Source organism: Protopterus annectens, chromosome 3.part1, assembly GCF_019279795.1.
Source record: "Protopterus annectens isolate FY-2018-M chromosome 3.part1, PAN1.0, whole genome shotgun sequence".
In the NCBI taxonomy this organism is placed as follows: Eukaryota; Metazoa; Chordata; order Ceratodontiformes; family Protopteridae; genus Protopterus; species Protopterus annectens.
In genome coordinates, this window is record NC_056732.1 from 1,881,953,715 (window position 1) to 1,881,964,497 (window position 10,783).

The window sequence follows — 10,783 nt, forward strand, 5'->3', positions numbered from 1 at the left end:
AGTAGCAAGCAACCTGCAGCCAGTGGTGAGTCTGTCAAGTAACCCAGTGTAGCCATGAGAGAGCAACTTGCAGCCAATGTTCTGGACTTGTTTATTAGGAGAATAATTTTTGAAAATGTAGTAGTATATATTTTTATTCTTCATCTGTTGGAGTTCATAATTCCTTCAAAGTTTTTTTTTTAATTTACCCATATACCTTTCATATAAACATCCAAGGACTCATTCATAACATAACAACAAGATTATCTGAGTCACTAAATACACTATTCCGGTCTGTTTGTACAAGTATGTCAGTTAATAAATCACAGTTTTTATAGGGAAGGTCTAGGAAAGGTGGCTTATTTTTGATTGAGTCTGATTGATCTCAGGTTAAAGATCGTGGTCACATGATCTGTGTTAAATGGGTCTAGGAAAGGTGGCTTATTTATGATTGAGTCTGGTTGATCTCAGGTTAAAGATGGTGGTCACATGATCTGTGTTAAACGGGTCTAGGAAAGGTGGCTTATTTATGATTGAGTCTGGTTGATCTCAGGTTAAAGATGGTGGTCACATGATCTGTGCTAAATGGGTCTAGGAAATATGGCTTATTTAAGACTGAGTCAGGTTTGTCTCAGGTTAAAGATGCTGGTCACTAGGTCTGTTGTAAATACAAGGGGTATAACCATGGATGGAGATTAGAAAGAACCTGTGCTTGTCAATATTATCTCTGAGATATTGCTATCCATAAAAGGATTTTGCGCTATTTGTTCTAAAATGTTTTAACAAACTAATTTAATATTTGAACATATTTATCTGATGATGAATAATTTACCCAGTCAGTATTCAGATAGTTAAATTCACACATAAGGATTATATTTTCATAGATTTTCACATCCTGGAATTTTGTCAGGAAATCCCTGCATTCTGTAGAGATATACACAGGCTATGCACTGTAGATTCCTAGAATTTTCCAAACTTCTCTTATAGTTATTGATGAACAATTTCTGTTTTCAAATTGTCTTCTTGGTGTCTGTTTTTTTTAAGTGTTGTTTTACAGAGACAGGCAGGGCTATTTGTAAATGTAGTGTGCAGTTGCATAAATGCACATTGACTACTATGGTTAATGTTCCTGCATTCACTGCTGTGTTGCATAGACATGAACTGCTGTAATGAAGATCACTTTACAGAAGTCTGTTTCATTCTCTACATGCTGTACAGATACATAGTAACTAATTGGCTTGGGACTAATCTTTGGAATGTAGAGGAGTTATTGGGATGTTATTAAATGATTGAAGACACATTCTTTCTAATGCGTCTCAATCGAACTTAAAAGAATGAATAGGCAAAATAGCGAAACGGCATGTAAGCGAATTCTTTCCCTGGGAAAGAAATTGCTTGGCCGTTTCACTATTTTGCCGTTTTCATCACTGTAGTGTAATCTTGGAGTTGGTATATTTAAGTAGGGGGGTTTACGTAATGTTTTAACACTTTTTTTTTTTTTGTGGAACAGCGATTTTTTTTTTCCCTTGGAAATAAAACACTGTCCTAAGCATTTGAAATTATAAGCTTTCACTTACATGGAGTCGATAAATCATTGTTAGCTTTTTTAAGCATTCGATGATTTAACATCCAAGTTATTAAGGGGCCTTAAAGCAAGTCTTCATAGAGGCAATCATAGTGAAGTGGTCAGATTTGATTAGGGAGAGAGTAACAAGCAGGGTGGTAGAATCTGGAAAAAAGAATTATGAAGACAAAATTAAGAAAATTAACATCTCTGATGGATAGGAGGGCAATTTGGTCAAACTGCAGGCATTTGTGAAGTCATGAAATCTCTGGGCATATTTGTTATTGATAGTTTATGCTGGGCAGTTTATGTGTGGATTTGATTCTGGTGTCAGTTTTTCTAACTCATTAATGTATTCTGTATGCTCCAAAGGATTTATGTGGATCTGTAATTGGCTATAATGTGATAACTGTTTTTATTGAGTGTAACTAGGACTTCAGGCAGCCTATATTTGTATCATGTGAAATCTGGTTAGAAGCATGCATTCCTTGAGGTGAAGACAATGGGTGATGGTATTATTGGAGTATAAACAGTCCTGCCTCCTCCAGTAGGTTCATAGGTTCATAGGTGTGTACTAGGCTAATGGCCCTGGGCCTTTACAAGCCTAGCCATAAGATTACCCTGGCATAGTGCCACCTGACCTTTGTACCCAGTGCCTCTGTCAAGTAGAGCCATTGGTGTTATCCCTGGGGTGAATTTTCTGTTTCCCATCCACTCATCAAGATTTCTCTTGATGAGGGTCAGCGAGGTGCTCTGCTTGACATGTATGAGTAGTCTGTTCCATAGCATGGGCAGTCTCTGGGTTATGAACCTGTCCCTCCAGCATGTTCTGTTAATTGTGGTAATGAGAGTGTGGTATGAAGGGATTGGGATTTCTTTAGATGTAGCATTTCTAACAGAGCTGGGTCAAACATGGCTTTGTAAATCAAGCAGAGATTGCCTCTAAGTAGATGATATGAGACAGAGAACAGTTGGAGTTTTTTTGAGTATGTCCATATAGGACAAGTGTTTAAGGCCTAGGATCCACTTTGTGAAGTACTTTTGCGGCCTCTCCAGTTGTTGCAGGTGTCTAGTGTGGTACATGCCAAATTGGGCATTGTACTCGATGTTTGGCCTAAAGCAAAGAATAGAGGGAGACAATGACCTATTTCTTCCTGGATGCAAAACCCTTAGTAATGAGATGTGCCACACAGAAGGACTTTCTGACCACAGTGGCAATGTGGTGCTCAAAAGAGAGGTTGCTGTCAACCTGTGTTCCCAGATCTCTTATAACACCTTCTGGACTACTATCAATGTGGTAATTCATGGGAACCAGGTTTTTCCCAAATGGGATGACGGCACATTTTTTGGCATTGAGCCTAAGGCCATGGTTCTGACACCAGTCATTGGTCACAGTGAGGCCATTCTGTAGGATGTCAACATCACTTGGGGAGTTAATAATAGCTCCCAACTTGCAATCATCTGCAACCTTTGTCTGCCAGAGTCCCTTTCTGTTGGCCTGGACTTCAGAGAAGTAGATATCAAACAGGAGAGGACCCAGAACAGAACCCTGTGGGACTCCACTCATGACTAATCTGCAGACTGACTTGGAGTCAGCTACTTTCACACTGTGGGTTCTATCTGTGAGCCAGTTTTCAACTCACCTAGTGATATAGGGGATGATGCCAAGCTTAGTGAGTTTTTCTATGATTCCTGTGTGGGGAATGGTATCAAAAGCCTTGGCCAGATCAAGGTAGGCTGTATGAAACACCTTGCCTTCATCCACAACTCTGGTGACTGACTCAAAGAAGTCGAACAAGTTGAGCAGGCATGATCTACCCTTCACAAAACCAAACTGTGTGGGATCCAGAGTTTGGAGATTCCCTATATCCTTGTTTATTAAGTCCATGATGATGCGTTTAGGTTCATAGGTTCATAGGTAGGTACTAGGCTATCAGCCCTAGGGCCTATACAAGCCCAGCCAAAAAAGGTACCCTGGCTTTTGCCACCCAAGAAAATTATTTTCCTGTGTCACTGTTGAGCAGAGCCACAGAAGTGATCCTCGGGGTGAATTTCCTATTTCCCATCCAATCATCAAGATTTTTCATGAAGAGTACTAATGAGGAGCTTTGTTTGATATAGATAGGTAGATTATTCCAGAGTATGGGAAGTCTCTGGGACAGGAATCTATCCCTCCGGCATGTTCTGTTTATTGTGGTGAAAAGGTTTAGGTCCCTAGAGCATGTAGCTCGGAGGGATTGGGACTTCTTTAAGTGGTGCATGTCCAACATCTCTGGATTTGAGATAGCTTTGTATGTTAGGCAGAGATCACCTCTGAGTAGGTGATATGCAATGGAGTAAAGCTGGATTTTTTGAGACGGTCTGTGTAGGGCATCTGTTTGAGGCCAGTAATCCTCTTTGTGAGGTATTTCTGCGGCCTTTCCAGTTGTTATAGATGTCTTGTGAGGTACATATCAAAACGGGCGTTGTACTCTATAATGGGTCTAATGAGTGATGAGTAGAGGGGAACAATGACCTCTTTTTTTCTGGATGAGAAACCTTTTGTAATGAGGTGTGCCATGTAGAAGGATTTCCTGACTACTGTGGCGATGTGATTATCAAAGGAGAGACTACTGTCTACCTGTGTCCCAAGGTCTCTTATCACACTTTCAGGGTTAAGTATACTACCGCCTATACTGTAGTTCATGAGTACAGAGTTTTTACCAAAGGGGATGACAATGCACTTTTTGGCATTGAGCTTGAGGCCATGGCTTTGACACCAGGCATCTGTCTCAGTGAGGCCCTTTTGTAGGATGTCCACATCATTAAGAGTTTCGATTATGGCTCCTAGTTTGCAGTCATCTGTGAACTTTGTTAGCCAAAGACCTTCTGTGTTGGCCTGTACTTCAGAGAAGTAGATACCGAACAGGAGAAGACCCAGGACTGAACCCTGTGGTACTCCACCTGTCACTGGTCTGAAGTCAGATTTGCAGTCTGCTACTTTCACAGTGTGGGTTCTGTCAGTGAGCCAGTTGGCAACCCATGTTGTGACATAGGGATTTATACCTAGTTTAGTGAGTTTATCTATAATTCCAGAGTGGGGGATGGTGTCAAAAGCCTTGGCAAGATCTAGATAGGCTGTGTGAACACCTTACTCTCATCTATAGCTTTGGTGACTGGTTCAAAGAAGTCTATCAGGTTTAGGAAACATAATCTGCCTTTTACAAACCCAAACTGGGTGGGGTCCAGAGTTTGGAGATTACCAATGTCTTTTTTATAAGTTCCATGATCATACGTTCCATGGCCTTGCAGACCAGGCTCTTCAGGTTAATGGGTCAGTCGTTCCTGGGGTCCGTAGTGGCTCCCCCCTTGTGGAGTGGGATAACCGTCACTGTGCACCATTCAGCGGGCACAAAGCCTGAGGTGAGGCTATAACTGAACATGGTACTTAGGTGGGGTGCCAGTTTGTTCTGCAGTTCATGTAGAATGCAGCCTGGGATGTTGTCTGGTCCCATTGATGCTGTGTTCTTGGCTTTGGAGAGTGTGGTTTTTACCTGTGCAGCCGTGATTACAGGAACTTTGCATTCTTCCGGTATAGAGATGTGCTCTTTAGGGGGTGAGAGGGGGGTAAAGTTAGCACTGAACCTATCTGCCAGGATGTTGGCAATATCAGTTGGGTTTGTATATTTTGTGCCATTGTGCTGTAACTCAGAGCAGATCTGAGTGTTGCCATTAAGATTCTTGACATAGCTATAGAATGCTTTGTGGTTGTCTTTAGAATCAGTGGCAATTTTGTTTCATAGTTTTGCATATTAGACTCATCGGGCTAATGGGGCGATAGTTCCCAGGGTCTGTAGTTGCTCCTCCTTTGTGGATAGGGATAACTGTAGCAGTGTGCCATTCGGTAGGGACAAAGCCTGAGGTGAGGCTTTGATTAAACAGAGCACAGAGGTGAGGTGCCAGTTCACTCTGTAGTTCATGTAGAACACATCCAGGGATATTATCAGGTCCCATGATATCACTCATTTCTTGGCTCCTTGCAGTTAGGATCAGTTAGGTATTTGAGTTGTGCAAGCCATAAAATGGTTGTTTTGGCTTCCAACATTCCAGGCTATGATATATTCTCCCTGAAAATATTAATTTCATTAGCATAGTACTTTATTATAAAGGTAGAAACTATATAATTATGGTGCTTTATTTATTATTACAGACAAACTAGCCATAAGATGCAGCAGAACATGATCTAAGATATTACAGCAAGGTCAATGCCGAATACATTACCAAGGTAATGTGAGAGACATAATGTGCAATATAATGCTATAGAGTAACTAATTTAAGAAACAGTTATGCAGATAAAGGTCAATTAGATGAACACACTATACAGAACATGAAGCAGGGTTACACTGGTGTGTTGTACTTCAGACATGCGTGTATCATCAGTGCATGGTAATCTCGTAATGTGAATAAAGGCAGCTTGGATATTAGGGATGGAGGTGTGGAGAAGTTGCAGGAAATGAGTCTATGTTATTTCCAGAAGGGTACTGGGGCTACAATAAAACGTCAGACACCTGAAAGGAGTGCACAAAGTGCATGAAGAGGACTTTTGTGTGGGATTTATTTCCAGAATGTAACTACTTCATAGGTAATGGTGGCATTTCATGGCTAGATTCAAAATATTGACTAACACAAGTGCTTGTACTACTCCATATTCTTAAAACTGTACTCCAGAAGTTGTCAAGCCATGCAGGCTAATGGGGGCTTCCAGGGCACTAGGAATCAGACTCATAATGCCATGGGAATTCCATTGTTCCCAGTTTTGTTAAATACTACTGAAAAGGGTCTGTATTTGGTGGGCAAATTCTGTGGAGCATCAGATTGTCTTGTAAACAGGAAGGAAGAGCACATGCATTATCTGGTGTAGTCAATATACCCGCAGCACCAGACCCCACGTACTGGTAGGTCTGTACTGATGTCAAGGAAAACTGGTGTTGGGTGCCCTGCAGCACCAGATCCCATGTACTGGTAGGTCTGTACTGATGTCAAGGAAAACTGGTGTTGGGTGCCCTGCAGCACCAGATCCCACGTACTGGTAGGTCTGTACTGATGTCAAGGAAAACTGGTGTTGGGTGCCCTGCAGCACCAGACCCCACGTACTGGTAGGTCTGTACTGATGTCAAGGAAAACTGGTGTTGGGTGCCCTGCAGCACCAGATCCCATGTACTGGTAGGTCTGTACTGATGTCAAGGAAAACTGGTGTTGGGTGCCCTGCAGCACCAGACCCCACGTACTGGTAGGTCTGTACTGATGTCAAGGAAAACCGGTGGTGGGTGCCCTGCAGCACCAGATCCCATGTACTGGTAGGTCTGTACTGATGTCAAGGAAAACTGGTGTTGGGTGCCCTGCAGCACCAGATCCCACGTACTGGTAGGTCTGTACTGATGTCAAGGAAAACTGGTGGGGAGTGTCCAAGCACTGAATGTCTGTTTAGTCTTTGTTTTCAATGGTCGTGCATAACAAACACTTGAGATAAATGAAATTTACTTTTCCATTGATTTGAGGCAGTGTTATATTAGAACAACTGAAGAGCCCACAACCTTTGCCATGTCATATCTGATCATACCTGCGTGATACACATGTTATGTCATTCTTGCATTGTCATGTCTAACATACAGATGGCACTTTGGGGACAGCTGATGTTGGGAACATCAATACCTATGCAGTACCTTCAGTGATGCTCACTATACACCAGGAATAGGTAATGAGATGAATCAGTGTGGCATGTTTCCGAATCTCATGATTTTTCTTGACTGTGAAGTACAGTCAATTGCATTAAACTGTAGTCGTAGCATCTGGTTTGAGCTGGTGTACTCTATCCCCAATATGACATCCTGCAAAGGGCAGAGCTGGAATTATTGGACCAGTATTGTAGGATGGCTGATGGTCTGTGCAGCCTTCCCTAATTCTTTCAGAATCCAGTGGGTCAGTATACAGTAAAAATTGGATTTTTTGCATAGGGCATATGATAGCACCATTAGGTCAAGCATGAATGTGGATGAATCCGGTCTATATCAGATGAATGAAATGATAAAAGAGCAAACGTCATAAAACACAAAGTCACTAACAAAAATTTTAAAATAAAGTGGGGGGCTTTGCACCCCACACCCCCCTACATAAATATACCATCTCTGAGATTGCACCACTGTGTAGGAAATGGCAAAGTCCTGAGAACGGCCCAGCAGTTTTTTTCCCAGGGAAAAAAATCACTGTTCTGTAACTTCAGTATTTAGTGACTTCACGTTATATGCATTCGTTCTTTTATCATTTCGTTCATCTGCTATAGACCCGATGAATCATGTGTATATGATACAAGCAGGTTATAAATTTCATCCAGAATAAAAGTATGCACCTGGAAGAGACGTTATATGCTAAATGCAGGGACAAAATGCATATTAGTTTACACACAATGGATGGTGCAGTGGTGCAGCGGTAGCATTGTTGCCTCACAGCAAGAGGTTCTCTGGTTTGATTCTCGGCTGGGGTACCTTCTGTGTGGAGTTTGCATGTCCTCCCTGGGATTACGTAGGTTTTCTCTGGGTGCTCTGGCTTCTTTCTACGTTAAAAAAAAAAAGGCATCTGGAATGTTTCTCCCCGGGACTCCACTGAAAATTGGCTTTGTTCTAAGTTGGACTTTCCCGGTAAGCAAATATAAAATAAAACAGATAACTTTGCACACGTGGATTTTAAGCAGTGTTAAAACTCCTTCGCAATGTATTACTCTCATTTGCATTACTGTGTGGTATCAGAGGGGAACATTGGAAAGCATACTTTCTGTGTTAAATTAAAATAAATGGTTAGAAGTCATTCATCTCACTGCAGAGTACTGAAGTCTGTACTTCTGTCTATGACAGACTACTGTAGCTGTATGCAGAAGGGATGTCCAGAAAACACACCTCACAGTGATGGGGAAGTGTAGAAACAGCAAGTAGGCAATACAGTGCATAGCTGAAATGGATCTATGTTTATATGTATATTTATTGCATTTGTGGGTGCATTATTTCTGAACAGAAGCATTTTATGCTATTTTTAAACAAAGAGCAAATTGTGTGTATTTCTGTTGTAGGAGACCACTCAAGACAGGAAGAAGGTCTTCCAGCTTGCTGCAGGTAATGTGGGTTTTAATACTGTCACATAAAGCTGCTACAATGATCTTAGAAACCAGCCTTAGTATATGGGTTTCTGTTAGATGTTAAATATTTTCTTTATTTTTAAGACATTAGTACAAGCAATTCTGTATTATGCAACTGCGTGCCTTTTTGTAGCAGAGACGCATCAAAATGACACATTCACTAACAACAGATAATACTATATATATATATATATATATATATGTGTATATATATATATATATATATATATATATATATATATATATATATATATATATATATACACACATATATATATATATATATATATATATATATATATATATATACACACATATATATATATATATATATATATATATATACACACATATATATATATATATATATATATATATATATATATATATATATATATATATATATGGGTCTACTTCATTTGCCCGAACTTCCAATTGCCTGACACCCATTTGCCCGAGACCAAATGACTGAAATTTCACTAACCCGACACTTCATTTGCCCAACACTTCATTTGACCGACAAGTATCATTGGCAAGAAAATGGAATATGCCCCCTTCCCCACGGTACCATGTAACATGTACCACCCTACTGCAAATACACAAGGATATCATGTACCATCCTACTGCAGATACACAAGGATAACATGAACCACGCTATTGCAGATATACAAGGAAAACATGTACCTCCCTACTGCAGACACACATGGATAACACATACCACCCTACAGCAGATATGCAATGATAACATGTACCACCCTACTGCAGATACACAATGATAACATGTACCACCCTACTGCAGATACACAAGGATAACATTTACTGCCCAACTGCAGATACAGATCATGTACCACCCTACTGCAGATACACAATGACAGCTGTACCAACCTACTGCAGATACACAAGGATAACATGTACCAGCCTACTGCAGATAAACAAGGATAACATGATTCACCCTACTGCAGATACACATCATGTACCACCTTACTGCAGATACACAAGGATAACATGTACCACCCTACTGCAGATACACAAGGATAGCATGTGCCACCCTACTGCAGATACAGAATGATAACATGCACCACCCTACTGCAGAAACACAAGGATAAAGTGTAACAAACTACTACAGATACACAAAGATAATATGTACCACCCTACTGCAGATACACAAGGACAAAATGAACCACCCTACTGCAGATACACCAAGATAACATGTACCACACTACTGCAGACACACCAGGATAACATGTACCACCCTACTGCAGAGCCACAAAGATAACATGTACCATCCTATTGTAGTTACACAAGGATAACATGTACTACCATGCTGCAGAGCCACAAACATAACATGCACCACCCCATTGTAGATACACAAGGATAACATGTACCAACCTACAGCAGATATGCAAGGATAACATGTACCATGCTACTGCAGATATACATCATATACCACCTTTCTGCAGATACACAAGGATAACATGTACCACCCGAATGAAGATACACAATGATAACATGTACCACCCTACTGCAGATACACATCATGTACCACCCTACTGCAGATACAAAATGATAACATGTACCACCCTACTGCAGATACACAAGGATAACATGTACCACCCTACTGCAGATACACAAGGATAACATATATCTCCCTACTGCAGATACACAATGATGACATGTACCACCCTACTGCAGATACACAAGGATAACATATACCACCTACTGCAGATACCCAAGGATAACATGTACCACCCTAGATCAGATACACAAGGATAACATGAGCTGCCCTACTGCTGATGCACAAGGATAACAAGTATTACCCTACTGCAGATACACAAGGATAACATGTACCACCCTACTGCAGATACACAAGTATAACATGTACAACCCTATTGCAGATACAGAAGGATAACATGTACCACTTTTCTGCAGATACACTAGGATAACATGTACCACCCTAGATCAGATACACAAGAATAACATGCAGCACTTTACTGCAGATACACAAGGATAACCTGTACCAGTCTTTTGCAGATACACAAGGATATATGTACCACCCTACTGCAGATACACAAAGA

The 10,783-nt window shown here is 40.8% G+C and overlaps 1 protein-coding gene across 1 annotated transcript in view; it reads left to right on the forward strand.

Annotated features, from left to right (window-relative positions):
• Positions 1 to 10,783, forward strand: part of TMC3 (transmembrane channel like 3) — a 1,325,854-nt gene that overhangs the window by 1,203,688 nt on the left and 111,383 nt on the right. The window contains exon 20 of the mRNA XM_044067925.1: positions 8,643 to 8,685. Within this exon, the coding sequence (XP_043923860.1) occupies positions 8,643 to 8,685 (43 nt within the window). The remainder of the gene's footprint in view (positions 1 to 8,642; positions 8,686 to 10,783) is intronic.